General features: G+C 39.7%; 6 protein-coding genes and 2 non-coding genes across 9 annotated transcripts; 5 read left to right on the top strand and 3 right to left on the bottom strand.

Moving 5' to 3' along the window:
- Positions 18-938, top strand: LOC104752397 (protein SOMBRERO-like). The gene has a single exon (XM_010474519.2). The coding sequence runs from the start codon at positions 56-58 to the stop codon at positions 737-739; it is 684 nt and encodes a 227-aa protein (XP_010472821.1). The 5' UTR covers positions 18-55; the 3' UTR covers positions 740-938.
- LOC104752395 (putative disease resistance protein At4g11170) lies at positions 964-4043 on the bottom strand. The gene is made up of 4 exons (XM_010474515.1): positions 3884-4043; positions 2631-3723; positions 2208-2510; positions 964-1978 (listed from the first exon to the last, which is right to left on the bottom strand). Exons 2-4 carry the CDS (start codon positions 3627-3629, stop codon positions 1130-1132), a joined length of 2151 nt encoding a protein of 716 aa, XP_010472817.1. The 5' UTR covers positions 3630-3723; positions 3884-4043; the 3' UTR covers positions 964-1129.
- LOC104752396 (protein SUPPRESSOR OF npr1-1, CONSTITUTIVE 1-like) lies at positions 4058-10531 on the bottom strand. 2 transcript variants are annotated; one of them, XM_010474516.2, is made up of 5 exons: positions 9837-10531; positions 8611-9700; positions 8154-8456; positions 4819-7941; positions 4058-4658 (listed from the first exon to the last, which is right to left on the bottom strand). In XM_010474516.2, the coding sequence occupies exons 1-4, from the start codon at positions 10130-10132 to the stop codon at positions 7174-7176; spliced, it is 2457 nt and encodes an 818-aa protein (XP_010472818.1). In that variant the 5' UTR covers positions 10133-10531; the 3' UTR covers positions 4058-4658; positions 4819-7173. The 2 variants fall into 2 exon arrangements, with proteins under 2 accessions (XP_010472818.1, XP_010472820.1); XM_010474518.2 differs by having other exon boundaries at positions 9806-10174.
- On the bottom strand, positions 4071-5444 carry LOC104754037 (TMV resistance protein N-like). Its single transcript, XM_010476198.1, has 3 exons — positions 4819-5444; positions 4197-4658; positions 4071-4113 (listed from the first exon to the last, which is right to left on the bottom strand). The coding sequence occupies exons 1-3, from the start codon at positions 5442-5444 to the stop codon at positions 4071-4073; spliced, it is 1131 nt and encodes a 376-aa protein (XP_010474500.1).
- TRNAK-UUU lies at positions 5967-6038 on the top strand. Its single transcript has one exon. It is a non-coding gene; the product is annotated as a tRNA-Lys (tRNA).
- Positions 11387-11458, top strand: TRNAK-UUU. The gene has a single exon. It is a non-coding gene; the product is annotated as a tRNA-Lys (tRNA).
- On the top strand, positions 13666-16115 carry LOC104754036. Its single transcript, XM_010476197.1, has 3 exons — positions 13666-13881; positions 14309-15813; positions 16098-16115. The coding sequence occupies exons 2-3, from the start codon at positions 14434-14436 to the stop codon at positions 16113-16115; spliced, it is 1398 nt and encodes a 465-aa protein (XP_010474499.1). The 5' UTR covers positions 13666-13881; positions 14309-14433.
- Positions 15804-17399, top strand: LOC104752394 (the record flags this gene model as incomplete). The annotated part of the gene is given in 2 exon segments (XM_010474514.2): positions 15804-15981; positions 16409-17399. A coding segment is annotated over 1 exon segment (866 nt), but the record flags the coding sequence as incomplete, so codon positions are not given.

The following is a 17578-nucleotide window of genomic DNA, read 5'->3' as shown; positions in this document are numbered from 1 at the left end:
ATCCCATCAAAATCTGATTTAGAGATCATATTGCGTAGTGTGGATTTATCCTTGTATGTGTAATTTGCAGGAAGATGGGTGGGTTGTATGCAGAGTGTTCAAGAAGAAGAATCATTTCAGAGGATTTCACCATGAACAAGATCAAGATCATCATCATCATCACCATCACCAATACATAAGCACAACCAATGATCATGATCACCATCATCACATTGACTCCAATTCAAACAATCATTCTTCTTTGATCCCACATCCTCTGGATCATCATCATCATCACATCGGACGACAAATCCACATGCCATTACATGAGTTTGCAAACACTCTGAGCCATGGCTCAATGCATCTCCCTCAGCTCTTTAGCCCTGACTCAGCTGTAGCAGCTGCAGCGGCAGCAGCAGCAACTCAACCGTTTGTGTCGTCAATCAATACAACGGACATTGAATGTTCACAGAATCTACTGAGGCTGACTTCTAACAACAACTATGGTGGAGACTGGTCGTTTCTGGACAAGCTTCTCACTACAACCAACATGAATCAGCAACAGCAGCAGCAGCAAGTGCAGAACCATCAAGCAAAATGTTTTGGTGACTTGAGTAACAACGATAATAACGACCAGGCTGTTGTTACTCATGACCATTTGGGTAACAGCAATGGTGGTTCGTCTTCATCTCCGGTTAATCAAAGGTTTCCGTTTCACTACTTGGGAAACGATGCTAATCTTCTCAAGTTCCCAAAGTAGATCAATCGGATTTGATGGATCTCATGTTTTTCGATTTTATTCTCTTCTTTAAGCTGTGGAACTTTTGACACAGCAACCAACTCAGTGTTCGAAGAATCTGTTTGTTTTTTTTTTTATCTATGATTCTGTCTTCCATTTATGATATTTTTTTCTGGCTCTCCGGGGACTAATACCTCGTCAAGCTTCAATTTTGTGCCCACCATCTTTGCACTACATAATTCATATTCAGCAAAATCCCACAAACTGCTGCTCAATTCGGATAAACGGATATGAAACAAACAGAATTAATTGAACTAATTCATGTTCAGGTAAATATGTTCCTATCATTCATAAAGGGAAAAACCAGATTGAGCATCCTACCGCAAATCCGAGTCCTTGAGCATTCATCACCTATCTAGAACTCTGGTTTTTCTTGTATCTCCGGACATGCCGAGTGACAAACGCCTTCAGGAAGTCTATATCACGATTGCGCAACTCAAGCGCTTCCTCTTCAGAGAGAGGGCCATAATTCTCTATTGATGTCCCATATAAATCCAATCTTCTGATATCCCCTGCAACATGTGGGCGCTCAGTGACATTGGTGCAGCCACGGAGATAAAGCAACTTCAGGTTTTTCAAGTTGCTCAACGTGTGAGGGAGATTTTTTAGCCTCTGGCACTCTGACAAGCAAAGGTACATGAGATTCAGCTTATCACCTATCGTTGAGGGCACTTCTTCTATCGATGTTCCTTTCAATCCCAGTTTTTCTATTCCATTTCCAAGCACCGGGAAAACTGTGACGTTGGGACAGCAACCAAGCCAGAGAGTTCTTAGTGACTCCAAACTCCCAATGGTGTCTGGGAGATTCTTCAGTCTCTTGCATTTGGACAGCCGCAGAAGTCTGAGCCTTGAGAGACGGTCGATCCATGTTGGCACTACTTCAATTGATGTCCCCATCAGTCCCAAGTTCTCAATATTATCGGAAACAAATGGAAAATCTTCAATACTTGTGCATCCGTCTAGAGAAAGACTCTGGAGGGACTTCAAGTAGATGTTACACGGAAGATTCTTCAGTTTTGTGCAATTTGCCATCCACAACTTAACTAGCTTATCGAGATGCCAAAGAGAAGAACGGAGCTCGACCAAACTCTCACAGTTACTAAGACATAAACTCTCAAGACTCTTTGCTTTAGAAAGGTCTGGAATGTTAATCAGGTGCTTGCATCTACTAAGGTTCATGTGCCTTAGACTTCGAAGGTCCTGCCATACAAAAATGCAAGATATTGGTTACTAGTGTATGATCAGATCATATCCTATGAACAAAAATAACAACCCACCAAAGCATTCAAAACAAAGAGAGCCTCTCAAAGCTGGTTTGTGTTAAAGATAACACCAGAACAATTATACTTAAAAAAAAAAACATCAATAACAATGAAAGACCTACTAACTACTGTATTACAAAAATTAGCCAAACGCATAGAAGTAGTACCTGAGTTCCGCTCCATAATGTTTCAACTGAACTATAAGGGAGGTTTAGTTCAACTAGATGTTCAGTCTGGAAGAGATAAGGCAACGATTTTAGAGTGTAAGCCTCCCATCGAAGATATCTCAGTGGAGGGAGGTAGTCAAGGTCGTTAACCATGTGCACTTTACTCCCTCCAACAGTGTTATTATTACGTATTTTAAGAAATTTGAGATTGAACATCCTCTTAAACGCTGCAGGGTTAATGTTAAGCTCTGTTTCTTCAGCCATGTTGAGCAATATAATTTCAACCTCAATGTCTTCAGTTCCCTGTCGAGATAATGTAATAGAAAGTGATCAGTAAAAGCTTCACTGAGAGACCAAAAAATAAATGTAAAATGATTTCCAACGTTTCATGTGTAGAATTAACTTGAAACCTTCTTGTCGTACCATATTTTCAGTGAACAAGCTTTTGACATCCAAAAACTTCCACAGCATTTTACGCTTCCATGGTTTTTCTTTTTTTCCTTCACAAATTATATCCTTAGCCATGTCTTGAAGTAAATCATGAACCCACAGCCTCGTATCTTTTGTCATACTAATCAGAGATTTCTCCATCAGCGTCACAAGGTTTGGTCTAGAAGAAATGACAAAGGGGTCTAGTATCATTGTCGCTTGATCCCTATATTCCCCATTGAAACAACCAGCAACATAAAGAAAAACAATCTTTTCATGCTCATCCAGTGCATCATAACTTACTTTCAACGCCAGTGAGATAGATTTATCAAGACTATTTTTCAGTATAAACAGCTTATCTTCCCAAAATGCTTTTTCCCGGCGATATAGGGATGCACCAATAACTCGAAGCGCTAGCGGAAGACCACCCAGTTGCTCAACAATATCTAGAGAAAGTTCTCTAAATACTTCTGGTGGACGATTTATTTTGAAGGCATGCTCACTGAAAAGCTGAAGTGCTTGAGTAGTCCTCAGAGGCTTCACTTCATAAATGTGTGGCACATCATGCTCATCCAACACACGCTTGTCTCGTGTAGTTATTATGACCCTGCTTCCTGGTCCAAACCAGTCGCAGCTTCCAGCCAATGCGCGCAGTTGTTGAATGTCATCAACATCATCGAGGACGAGAAGAACCTTCTTGCCACGAAGTCTTCGCTTCATTGCATCAGGGCTGATACATCGTGCATTCAGGGGACTCTTCGGGAAGATTCCAGACATAATTTCCTTTCGCAAATGTGATTCACCATATAGTTTGAAATCTCCTTTCACGTTTTCTAGCAAGCAACGAGCATCAAAATGACTAGAAAATTCTTCAAAGATATACTTTGCAATGGTGGTTTTCCCTCTTCCACCCATACCCCAGACTCCTACCATTCGGACATCTCCGGAGTCCATTGACAAGAAAGATTCCATGACTTTCTTGTGATAACTCATCCCCACCAACCCATTTGTGCCGCCAGATAACTGTGAGGATAATCTGTCAGAAAGATCTTGAACTACTACCCGTATAAGCTCTGAGTCCTCTTTCCTGCGTCAATACCAACAGATAAGACCACATCAGTCATAACTCTATCAAGATAGGAACTATAGATCAAACAGCTATCTTTAACACTTGTTATATACTCAGAAGATTGATCAGCATAATAATGAAAGAAAGATTGATATTAAAAGAAAGACCACAAAGTAACCTGCTTTTGGAATCCCAGCCAGAAATATTTCCAACTTCAGACAAAGCCCTTCTCCATCTACGCACCGTATCCAGATCATACCTCAGCTCATGATTCTTAAGAGCTTCGTAGAAGCACCCGCTTCGTCTCTTCAAGTCTGACGGATCAATTTCATAGAATATAGGTANGATTTATTTTGAAGGCATGCTCACTGAAAAGCTGAAGTGCTTGAGTAGTCCTCAGAGGCTTCACTTCATAAATGTGTGGCACATCATGCTCATCCAACACACGCTTGTCTCGTGTAGTTATTATGACCCTGCTTCCTGGTCCAAACCAGTCGCAGCTTCCAGCCAATGCGCGCAGTTGTTGAATGTCATCAACATCATCGAGGACGAGAAGAACCTTCTTGCCACGAAGTCTTCGCTTCATTGCATCAGGGCTGATACATCGTGCATTCAGGGGACTCTTCGGGAAGATTCCAGACATAATTTCCTTTCGCAAATGTGATTCACCATATAGTTTGAAATCTCCTTTCACGTTTTCTAGCAAGCAACGAGCATCAAAATGACTAGAAAATTCTTCAAAGATATACTTTGCAATGGTGGTTTTCCCTCTTCCACCCATACCCCAGACTCCTACCATTCGGACATCTCCGGAGTCCATTGACAAGAAAGATTCCATGACTTTCTTGTGATAACTCATCCCCACCAACCCATTTGTGCCGCCAGATAACTGTGAGGATAATCTGTCAGAAAGATCTTGAACTACTACCCGTATAAGCTCTGAGTCCTCTTTCCTGCGTCAATACCAACAGATAAGACCACATCAGTCATAACTCTATCAAGATAGGAACTATAGATCAAACAGCTATCTTTAACACTTGTTATATACTCAGAAGATTGATCAGCATAATAATGAAAGAAAGATTGATATTAAAAGAAAGACCACAAAGTAACCTGCTTTTGGAATCCCAGCCAGAAATATTTCCAACTTCAGACAAAGCCCTTCTCCATCTACGCACCGTATCCAGATCATACCTCAGCTCATGATTCTTAAGAGCTTCGTAGAAGCACCCGCTTCGTCTCTTCAAGTCTGACGGATCAATTTCATAGAATATAGGTATCAATTGAAGGCCTTTCTTCTCAACGAGGTCGACCATAACCGAAAGCTCTTCCAAGCACCAGCGAGAGGTAGCGTAGCCCTTGGATATGACGACGATGGCGTGTTTTGACTGAATCATCGCTTCGTCGAGTCCCTTCCAGATGTAATCGCCTTTCTGAAGTTCTCTGTCGTCGTGAAAGGGTTCGATTCCTTCACTTTTGAGAGCCTCGTAGAGATGGCTGACGAAATATTTACGAACATCAGTACCTCTGAAACTGAGGAAGACGTCGTTCTTCCACCGAGACCGAGACGGCGAATCCTCCGCCAAAGCAGCTGAAGCAGAAACAGGAATACTACGCCGAGTTAACCACCTAGGCGCAGTCTCTGATTTCTTCATAAACACGAGGAGACGGCAGCATAGTCCCACGAAGACGGCGAGGAAGACAAATACAATAGCCAAGTAGAAAAAGATAACAGCCATGGAAGCAAAAAAGTGGTATTACTAGCGGCGAGAGTGGCAAAATCAAGTAAGCTTAACCGTGATTCTGGAATCGAACAAGCCATTTGTCAGAGAGAGGAAAGAGAAGCAATCGATCGATGAAGCTTCAATGCAAAGTCGACTCGACGCGTTTCAATCGTACACACTCGTAATCGTAGCAATTTCTCCGTTTTTCTTCTTGCAATTTCTGGGTTTTTAGAGGTCAAACGTAACGTTGAAAATATTGACCCAAAAAAATAAAATAAAAATACAACGTAGAAAATACACCTTTGAGATACCGTCGTCGTCGTGAGCCCAATGGGCTTTTTAACTTTAGAACAAACTAAAGAAAGCTATACCATCTTTTCTTCTTCGCTTTTACAGGGTTTTCTTTTGGGTTACTCGTGAAGTAACAGCTCTTTTCTTCTATAGACAGACAGAGTCACAGAGCTTCGGTTTCCTAAAAACTGTTTTGACTTTACTCACTTTGTTAGTCAATGCAAAGTTTACTCTTCTGCCATCAATGCCGTCTTAGCTCAGTGGTAGAGCGCGTGGCTTTTAACCACGTGGCCGTGGGTTCGATCCCCACAGACGGCGGTTTCTTTTAGTTTGCTCTTTCTACTTATTTTTTTCTTTCTCGTCAGCTATTTCTGTTCTAGGAATTACTACTAGTTCACGATCTTTTTACTGGTGAGCGATTCAAGTTTTCGAATCTTTGAAATGATGAAACCCAAAGAGAGTCTCTATATGATGTCCGCTCCAATCATCTTTTTCCATGACCTTAAATCACATTTTGGCAGTCCACATATAATCCTTAAAGCGCTGCCACTAGCTTCCATAAGCATTTGAAGTGTAAACTGATATGCTTCTTCTTAACGTCCAGCTCGGCTTAGCGCATCTACGACGCCCGAGTAATGCTCTGTATTTAGTTTTGACTAAATCCTTTCTTTTGAGTCAAAGATCAGCGTGCTTCATGTACTATCTGTGAGTGGCTACAACCAGAATGAACAACCTCAACCATGGATCTCGTCCCTCTAAGATACCTCCAGGTTAGTACATGCATGCAATATATATACTCATGATCGTAATGTATTTTGCTCTGACTCCGGAATTCTGCATTCCAATCATCATCATCTCCAGAGAAATGTTCTTCCTTTCCGTTTTGTGAGTACCCTACAGTGACTTTATATCAAAAAGAAATGTACAATCCAACACCTTGGTTTCTCATTTTCCTGAACAGAGCAAGATCATTTTCGCAATTTTCCTTCCTGAAGAATTCATTAATTCAGAACGTTCCACAGTACAGCGTCCGGCTCAGACATCCTTTCGAATACTAGTTGTGCTTGCTAAAGACATGAGCAACTAGCGTACCGTACATGTTCACCAATGCACTAGACACAAACATGTTTCTTTTCATTGCTTTTCCTATCACAGAATCATGAATCTCTGTCCTTGATTAGTAATCCCTCAGCTTGACACAAGCCGATAGGATCAAAGACGAGGTTACTGAATTAGATATTTTCCCCACTGAATACCATAATAAGATTAGGATACTATTATTCAGAAAGGGAAAAGCCTGAACTGAAATCAAACTGAAATCCAGATTGAGCATCCCACCGCAAATCCGAGTCCTTGAGCAGTCATCAACTATCTTGAGTTCCGATTCTTCTTGTATTTTCGAACATACCGAGTGAGAACTGCCTTGACAAAGTCCATATCACGATTGCGCAACTTAAGTTCTTCCTTCCTCTTCAGAGAGAAATCCATATGTCTCTATTGAGGTCCCATATAAATCTAATCTTCTCATTTCCCCTGCAACATGTGGGTTTTCAGTAATATTGGTGCATCCACGGAGATAAAGCAACTTCAGGTTTTTTAGATTGCTCAACGTGTGAGGGAGATTCTGGAGCCTCTGGCACTCAGACATGTCAAGAGATATCAGATTCAGCTTATCACCTATCGAAGACGGCACTTCTTCTATCGCTGTACCATTCAAGGACAGCGTTTCTATTCCATTTCCAAGCACTGGAAATACTGTGACATTGGGACAGTACGCAAGCCCCAGATGTTTGAGAGACTCCAAACTCCCAATGGTGTCTGGGAGATTCTTCAGTCTCTTGCATTGTGACAACCGCATTTCTCTGAGCCTTGAGAGACGCTTGATCGATGTTGGCACTTCTTCAATTGATGTCCAGCTCAATCCCAACTCTTCAATATTGTCGGAAACAAATGGAAACTCTTTTATAATTGTGCATTCATCTAAAGAAAGAATTTTGAGGGACGTCAAGTAGATATTACACGATAGATTCTTGAGTTTCGTGCAACTTCGCATGGATAGCTTAACTAACTTATCAAGATGACCAATAGAAGAAGGGAGCTCAACCAAGCTTTCGCATTCACAAAGGCATAAACTCTCAAGACTCCTTGCCTTAGAAAGGTCTGGAATTTCAATCAGGTTCTTGCATCTGTTAAGGTTCATGTGTTTTAGACTTCGAAGGTCCTGTCATACAAAAGAAGCAAGAAACATGTCAGATCATTTCCCTTGGCAGAAAAACGAAGACCCCCAGAAGCATTAAAATAAAAGAGAAACATTTCAACGCCAGTCCGCGTCACAATGAATTTTCTTGAAAACAAAAATCTTCATCAACAATAATTAAAGATTTGCTAACTTGTGTATTTCTTATCATTTAGGGAATCACAGAAAAGTAGTACCTTTATTCCGCTCCATAGTGTTTCAATTGAACTATCAGGGAGATTAAGTTCAACTAGATAGTCAGTCTGGAAGCGAGAAGGCAACGTTTTCAAAATGTAAGCCTCCCAGTGAAGATATCTCAGTGGAGGGAGGTAGTCAAGATCGTTAACCATGCTCATTTTGCTCCCCCCAACAGTAAAGTTGTTATAAATTTTAAGAAATTTGAGATTGAACATCCTCTTAAACGTTGCATGGTTGATGCAAAGCTCTGTTCCTTCAGCCATATTGAGCAATATACTTTCAACCTGTATGTCTTTAGTTCCCTGCCGTGACAATGTAAAAGGAAAAGCAAAACAGCAATCAACACAAGCTTAATCGAGAAACTAAATAGCCACAGATCAGCTCTAAACGAAGAAATATGGAATCAGAGAAATAAATGTTCATGCCTAGAGCCAGCTTTAAACTTTCTTGTCTTACCATATGTTCAGTGAACAAGCCTTTGACATCGATAAAATTCCATAGCATTTTACGCTTCCATAGTTTTTCCTTTTTTCCTTCACAAATAATATCCTTGGCCATGTCTTGAAGTAGATCATGAACCCATAGCCTCGTACTTTTAGACGAACCAATCAGAGACTTCTCCATCAAAGTTACTAGCCTTGGTTCAGATTTAAAGACAAAGGAGTCTAGTACCTTTTTCGCTCGATCCATATACTCCCCATTAAAACAACCAGCAACATAAAGAAAAACAATCTTTTCCTGCTCATCCAGTGCATCATAACTTACTTTTAACGCCAGTGAGATAGATTTATCGAGACTATTTTTCAGTATAAACAGCTTATCTTCCCAGAGTTCTATTTTCCGTTGATATAGAGATGCACCAATGACTCGAATAGCTAATGGAAGACCACCAAGTTGCTCTACAATATCTAAAGAGAGTTCTCTAAACTCTGCTTGTGGACGATTCATTTTGAAAGCATGTTTGCTGAAAAGCTGAAGTGCATGGGTAGGCCTCAAAGGCTTCACTTCATAAATGTGTTCCACACCATGCTCATCTAACACACGCTTGTCCCGTGTAGTTATAATGATCCTGCTTCCTGGACCAAACCAATTCCCAGCCAAATCTTGCAGTTGTTGAACGTGATCAACATCATCAAGGACGAGAAGAACCTTCTTGCCACGAAGTCTTCGCTTCATTGCAACAGAAGTGAAACACTGCGCACTCAAGGGACTTTTTGGGAAGATTTCAGACAAGAGTTTCTTTCGCAAGTGTGATTGACCATATTGTTTGAAATCTCCTTTCACGTTTTCTAGAAGGCAACGAGCATCAAACTGACTCGAGAGGCCTTCAAAGACATATTTCACGATGGTTGTTTTCCCAACGCCACCCATGCCCCAGACTCCTATCATTCGGACATCTCCGGAGTCCATTATTGATAGGAAAGATTCTATGTTGTTCTGGTGAGAGCTCATGCCGATCAATCCAGTTGTGCCGTCTGATAAATGTGAGTATAATCTGTCAGAAAGATCTTGAACAATTTCATGTACAAGCTCTGAGTCCTCCTTCCTGTATGAAGCCAAGCCCAACAAATCCAAATTAGAGCCAAAGCTCTTCTCCATACATCATCAAGAGACAGTTTTAAATCCAAATTAAAGCAGATTGATTGATTACCAAACTAAGTATTTGATGAACAACAATGAACCTGCTTTTGGAATCCCAGCCAGACATTTTTCCAACTAGAGCCAAAGCTCTTCTCCATACATCCACAGTCTCGAGATCATACCTCTGCTCATGCTTCTCAAAAGCTTTGTGGAAGCTTCGAACTTTCAAGTCCGACGGATCAATGCCGTAGAATATAGGGATCAATTCAAGGCGTGTATTGTCGGCTAAGTCGAGCATAGCGGAAAGCTCTTGCAAGCACCAGTGCGAGGTAGCGTAGTCCTGGGAAATTACAAGGATGGCGAATCGTGACTGGAACAATGGCTTTCTCAAGCCCATCCCAGATGAAATTGCCTTTTTTGAAGTTCTCTGTCGTCGAGGAAGGTTTTGATTCCTTCGTAATTGAGAGCCTCGTAGAGATGGCTGACGAAACTTCTCCAAACATCTGTTCCTCTGAAACTAAGGAAGACGTCGTACTCCCACAGAGACGGAGACGGCGAATCAGAAGAAACAGGGATACGAGGCTGAGTTAATAATAATCTAGGCTTCTCCGATCTCCTCAAAAACTGAAGGAGACGGCATAGTCCTCCCAAGAAGACGAATATAGCCAAGTAGAGTATGATAATAATCGCCATGGAAGGTAGATAATGGCGGAACAAACACTTAATTGAATTATGGAAACCATTGCCTCAGCCTTTCTGGATCGGATCACATAAACGTACTAGAGGACATACACTGATTACGTCATCGTCGGATTGTGAATGACTTTAGGGGAGGTATTGGTTTAGGATTTAGAAAAAATTTTAATGACTTTAAAAATTAGGTAAAATATGTTGTTATTCAATCAAGACTTTTAAAAACTCTTTAAAAATTTGGTGTTATTGGTTGTGGATTTGTAAAAAGTTATCTAAAATCTTGATAAATCTAGTGTTATTGGATTAAGAGTTTTATAAAGTCATTAAAAGTTTTATGTTATTCAAGTAAAACAAAAGAATCTTGGATTGTTAATGAATTCAAATTTTATGTTATTGGTTTAGAATTTTATATCATTTCCTTCATAACAAAAGTCATGAAAACTCTTTCATCAAATAGAAAGATTTTACAAGATTAGAAAAAACAAATCATCAAGATTTTAAAAAACTTCCTAAACAATCTCTTAGAATCCTTCATTTTTAACTTTTAATTTTTTATGATTCTAACAATCAGCAAGAACATAAAGTCATTAAAATTCTTTCTAAATCCTAAATCAATACCTCCCCTTAATTTTTTTTTTATCTTAGAGAGTAAGAGACGACGCCATTCTGAGCCCATTGGGCTTATTTACTAGAGAAATTTATAAAACGAAAGAACCCTAAAAAACGACGCCGTTCTAATAATGGCGAGAAAGGCCATCTCACTCTTGAGATCTCTCTCCTCTTCTTCCCCTCGTATCTCTTCACAGATTATAGAGAAGATGTCGTCTTAACTCTTTCCTCAGGTCAGGTACATCTTACTAGTAACTCCCTTTTCTTTTTTTTTTTTGGTCTAGAGCAATAGAGCTTTTGGTTTCTTGGTTCTTTCTTATTTCCTAAAACTATTTCATTGCCATCAAATGCCGTCTTAGCTCAGTGGTAGAGCGCGTGGCTTTTAACCACGTGGCCGTGGGTTCGATCCCCACAGACGGCGATTAATTTTGTTTTCGTCTGTTTTTTTTTGCTTTTTCTACTTCTAATAAAGTTTGTGTTCTAATTAATCCTAAGAAATCATTTGCACGACGATGACTGTATATGCAATCCAACACCTTGGTTTCTCAGTTTATTGAACAGAGCAAACTTTTTTGTTAGCGAAGTATGCATTAAATCGGAAGGTTCCACAATATACGGTGTATGGCTCAGACATGCTTTCGGATTCCAGATGATGAGCTTCTTAAGGGAAGAGCAACTCAAGTAACGTTCATGTTCACAACTTCAGTACTTCACAAGTGCATTTCTCTGGACTCCATTTGTTACTACCCTCTCATGGATCGAAGATAAGTTCATTAATTTATGTATTACTCTATTAAAAACCATCTCACGGAATGCGACTCAAGCCTGCTTATCCGGTTATCCGATGACCAATGTAACAAGAGGACATTGAAGTCTATGAAACGACATCATCTTTATATTCTATCCCATTAAACACTATAATGTCGCGTTCTAAGTACAATCACACTTGGAGAACATAACAATTTATGAATCAACCAAACAAGTATATATTTGAAACATATCGATCCATGACGAACCACATCTTCGTAAACCTCCATGGCTTTTGATAATGATATGTTTCCCAATAAACAAAGCACACGCTTTTGCTACTGATATTGCCGATTTTAATTAGGTGGGAGTCATGATCAGGAGATTAAAAGAGTCCCAATTTCGTCTCCTCTCGACCGTTGCAAAACGTGAACGACGCTTTATTCCAAAGCAATGACATCGTTTTGTTTTCAATTGATATGGCAGAGGAGAAAAAGAGATTTTTTTTTTTTGTTTTTTGTTTTTTTGGGGAAAATTTGTGTATATAATTTCCCTGACGGTGTGCGTTGACAAAACAAACGAATAATAATTTCTTGACGGTGTGCATGTACATTTTTATAGTCTATACCGTATTTTGCTGGTCGTCCAAAACCGTTCACTTGGAAAGAAAGCAAAATCAAATTATTCCCTGAGCCCCTGCCGACCAAGTTTACTTTTATTAAACAAATTATAGATATAACAATGCAAATTATTATCATGCCACCGCTTGAATAGTATATTCTGATTTATTACTCTTACAAACAATCCATAAAATTCATGAGGTTTTAATAAATATTCAAAAAAAATTTAAAGTTACGATATTTGTTACAATATATCAGTTACAATATATCAGTTAAGGTGCAAGATATCATATAGTACATGCTTTTAAAAAGGAAACATTCGTATAGTCAAACGTTTTCAATACCACGGTGGACCGACCACTCTTTGTTCTACATATTTGTGGGCCCAAACATTACCGTCCCATTGGCCATTAGCATTGGCGGTTTTTGAAATTGTAGCCTCTCTCAACCATAAACGATAGAAGAACAAGATTTGGTCGTAGTATACCATCATAAGATGCATTATCTTCATTTTCGTACGTCAAACAAACTCAATCGAACTCATATACTCAAAGAATTCTCATCTATTTTGGTAATCATTTTGTTACTTTTTCCTAAGAAATTCTTAGTAAGAATATCAGTTATATTAATTTTTCCTTAATAAAGAGAGCTAGAAAACAATGTTCTTTTCATTAAGGCCGCTTGAGAAAATTTACTTTTGAATTGAAAGAATTGAAAAAAAGAAGGAGTTAACATATTTTTGTCAGCAATTTACCCAAATATTTAAGGTATCAAAAGTCAACCCCTTTATGATAATGATCTGGTGAACTGGGAGATTTCTTCTATTTAATGCAAACGATATACATACAATCAGAAGCTAGAGGCTCTCAGATTCACATCACATGCATGCACTCGATCGATATTTGTTGACAACTTGACATTATTCTATCTTGACCGTCCAAGTCTCACATTTTAAGGACACTCTCACATAATCAACGGTTGATGTCGTTCTCCCGTGTATAGACTGCGTAACATGCGATTGAACACTGAGCTGATCACCACATAGCGAATCTAGGCACTTGGTTAAGATCAATAAATATGAACAAAAGAGTAATTTCTGGAACTTTTAAGGGTACTTTTCGAATTTCAATCATTTTGACCAGATTTGGATTTTCTCACTTTGTTAATTTAAACTATTTTTGAATAAAAATTTGTTCTTAAGGTAGCCGACAAATTTGGGCTTTTATTAATATTTTAATTGTGATTTTAAAGATTTTTCCAAATTTTAGTAAGCGCTCTCAGGGAAAGGCCAGAAAAAACGAGAGAGAAAGTGAGGGAAAAAATAAAAAAGTTTTAGGGTTTATTATTATTATTATTTTTTTTGGTAATCTGTTCTTCCTTGGCTGTGTACTACTTGATCGAGAGCATCAGCTTAGAGACGATTGCTTCAAGTGTATTGCTGGTTCGATCAATTCCTCCGTAAGCTTACGCGTTAAAGGTTCGGGAAGACTTCTTCACTGTTCTATACTTTTTTTTTTTTTTGAGTCGTTGTAATTTCCTCAAGCATTAGATTTTTGGTTTTTTGATTTCAATTTTTTATAAACTATTCTGTAGCGTTGTGAAATAGACTGAATCGTTGTATTGATTGCTTTAGGGTTTTGGGTTTTTGTGGTGAAGGTAGATTTTAATCGAGTATTTGGGTTTTTTTGGGGTTAGGTCGAAATCAAATTGTCGCTGAGAATTCTCTGTAGTAATCAAAGGAAGAATCATGTTTTTTGGGTTTTAGATTCTTCTTCTTATCTGCAGAAATTGAAGCATGTGAAAATTTTCCCTTTTTATTAGAGTTTCTCGATGATTCAAAGTCTGTTTTGCTGCATTATCTTACCATGGGGACTACAACTTATATCTTCTTTCTTTCATTGCAGCTTAATGTGTAACTGCATCTCGACCGTGCTCTGAATTGATTCACTCTCTCTCTCTGTAGTGTAGTAGTGTGCTATGTCAGATTCGTCATACAGGTCTTTCAATTGGTAGGATTTGTATTATATCCATGGATAAACCTAGACATCAACAGATTTTTCAGCACTCCATGGAACCTGGATATGGAAACGAGGCTGTTCCTCAACCGTTTATCCCTGATCAAACAGGGGGCACTAGTGCTAATGTGCGACCTTTCAATTCTAATGGTTCAGATGTTAAGCCTGTGCATAACTACTCCATTCAAACAGGTGAGGAATTCGCTTTTATGCGTGATCGGGTCATTCCTCAGAGGTCCTCGAATTCCAATGCACCTGGCGACATGAATTATACCACTGGTTATATGGACTTTAGAGGCTTGATAGGGGGGCTAAGTCACACTGGATCTGAGTGTGCTTCAGATGTCTCTAGGTTCAGCACTGTGGAAAATGGCACCAGGGATAATGAGAGGACAAACTCTTCACTTCACGAGTTTGGGAATAAACTTGGTCATGTCCAGTCAGCACCACAGGCTTCCATGACTAAAGATAGCAGTGTAGGAAATTTACAGGGATACGCTTCTTCTTCAGCCTCAGGTAGTGTTACAGCAAAGGTCAAGATCCTTTGCAGTTTCGGTGGGAAAATACTTCCACGTCCAGGTGATTCAAAGCTTCGATACGTTGGAGGTGATACACACATAATTTCCATAAGAAAGGATATATCTTGGCCGGAGCTGAGGCAAAAAATCCTTGAAATCTATTACCAAACACGTGTTGTAAAGTATCAGCTTCCTGGTGAAGATCTTGACGCGTTGGTGTCTGTATCATGTGAAGAAGATCTCCAGAATATGTTGGAAGAGTATAACGAGATGGAAAACCGTGGGGGTTCTCAGAAGCTTAGGATGTTTTTGTTCTCTATCAGTGATATGGATGATGCTCTTTTGGGGGTTAACAAAAATGACGCCGACTCTGAGTTTCAATATGTTGTAGCTGTAAACGGCATGGACATTGGATCAGGAAAGAAGCCAATCCTTCATGCGCTGGACAGCTCTTCAGCAAACAACTTAGCGGAGCTTGATGTACGGACCACCAAGGGGATCAATACTATTGCTGGAGATGTTGGAGGAGTTGGCGCATCACAGTCGATGCTAGATGGCTTCCAACAATCATCCGTTCAGCAGTCTGAGTCTATTCCACCAAACTCATCGCTTTATTATTCTCAATCTATTCCACCGAATGCTACATATCAGTTACAGCAATCTGTTCAGCCAAGTTCTGCTCTTCACTATTCTCAGTCCATTCCCCCAGGTTCCCCTCTTCAGTATCCCCAATCTATTACGCCAGCCTCCTCTTTCCAGTATCCACAATCCATCACTCCGGGTTCTGCCAGTTCCTATGGAATATACCCGCAATACTATGGGCATGTGGTTCAACCTGGACAAAGAGAACGGTTTCCTCNAAAAACGAGAGAGAAAGTGAGGGAAAAAATAAAAAAGTTTTAGGGTTTATTATTATTATTATTTTTTTTGGTAATCTGTTCTTCCTTGGCTGTGTACTACTTGATCGAGAGCATCAGCTTAGAGACGATTGCTTCAAGTGTATTGCTGGTTCGATCAATTCCTCCGTAAGCTTACGCGTTAAAGGTTCGGGAAGACTTCTTCACTGTTCTATACTTTTTTTTTTTTTTGAGTCGTTGTAATTTCCTCAAGCATTAGATTTTTGGTTTTTTGATTTCAATTTTTTATAAACTATTCTGTAGCGTTGTGAAATAGACTGAATCGTTGTATTGATTGCTTTAGGGTTTTGGGTTTTTGTGGTGAAGGTAGATTTTAATCGAGTATTTGGGTTTTTTTGGGGTTAGGTCGAAATCAAATTGTCGCTGAGAATTCTCTGTAGTAATCAAAGGAAGAATCATGTTTTTTGGGTTTTAGATTCTTCTTCTTATCTGCAGAAATTGAAGCATGTGAAAATTTTCCCTTTTTATTAGAGTTTCTCGATGATTCAAAGTCTGTTTTGCTGCATTATCTTACCATGGGGACTACAACTTATATCTTCTTTCTTTCATTGCAGCTTAATGTGTAACTGCATCTCGACCGTGCTCTGAATTGATTCACTCTCTCTCTCTGTAGTGTAGTAGTGTGCTATGTCAGATTCGTCATACAGGTCTTTCAATTGGTAGGATTTGTATTATATCCATGGATAAACCTAGACATCAACAGATTTTTCAGCACTCCATGGAACCTGGATATGGAAACGAGGCTGTTCCTCAACCGTTTATCCCTGATCAAACAGGGGGCACTAGTGCTAATGTGCGACCTTTCAATTCTAATGGTTCAGATGTTAAGCCTGTGCATAACTACTCCATTCAAACAGGTGAGGAATTCGCTTTTATGCGTGATCGGGTCATTCCTCAGAGGTCCTCGAATCCCAATGCACCGGGCGACATGAATTATACCACTGGTTATATGGATCTTAGAGGCTTGATAGGGGGGCTTAGTCACACAGGATCTGAGTGTGCTTCAGATGTCTCTAGGTTCAGCACTGTGGAGAATGGCACCAGGGATAATGAGAGGACAAACTCTTCGCTTCACGAGTTTGGGAATAAACTTGGTCATGTCCAGTCAGCACCACAGGCTTCTATGACTAAAGATAGCAGTGTAGGAAATTTACAGGGATACGCTTCTTCTTCAGCCTCAGGTAGTGTTACAGCAAAGGTGAAGATCCTTTGCAGTTTCGGTGGGAAAATACTTCCACGTCCAGGTGATTCAAAGCTTCGATACGTTGGAGGTGATACACACATAATTTCCATAAGAAAGGATATATCTTGGCCGGAGCTGAGGCAAAAAATCCTTGAAATCTATTACCAAACACGTGTTGTAAAGTATCAGCTTCCTGGTGAAGATCTTGACGCGTTGGTGTCTGTATCATGTGAAGAAGATCTCCAGAATATGTTGGAAGAGTATAACGAGATGGAAAACCGTGGGGGTTCTCAGAAGCTTAGGATGTTTTTGTTCTCTATCAGTGATATGGATGATGCTCTTTTGGGGGTTAACAAAAATGACGCCGACTCTGAGTTTCAATATGTTGTAGCTGTAAACGGCATGGACATTGGATCAGGAAAGAACCCAATCCTTCGTGGGCTGGACAGCTCTTCAGCAAACAACTTAGCTGAGCTTGATGTACGGAACACCGAAGGGATCAATACTATTGCTGGAGATGTTGGAGGAGTTGGCGCATCAC

This window comes from Camelina sativa, chromosome 16, assembly GCF_000633955.1.
Source record: "Camelina sativa cultivar DH55 chromosome 16, Cs, whole genome shotgun sequence".
Lineage (NCBI taxonomy): Eukaryota > Viridiplantae > Streptophyta > Magnoliopsida > Brassicales > Brassicaceae > Camelina > Camelina sativa.
The sequence above is the reverse complement of the archived record's forward strand: the minus strand, read 5'-3'. Positions and strand labels throughout refer to the sequence as shown.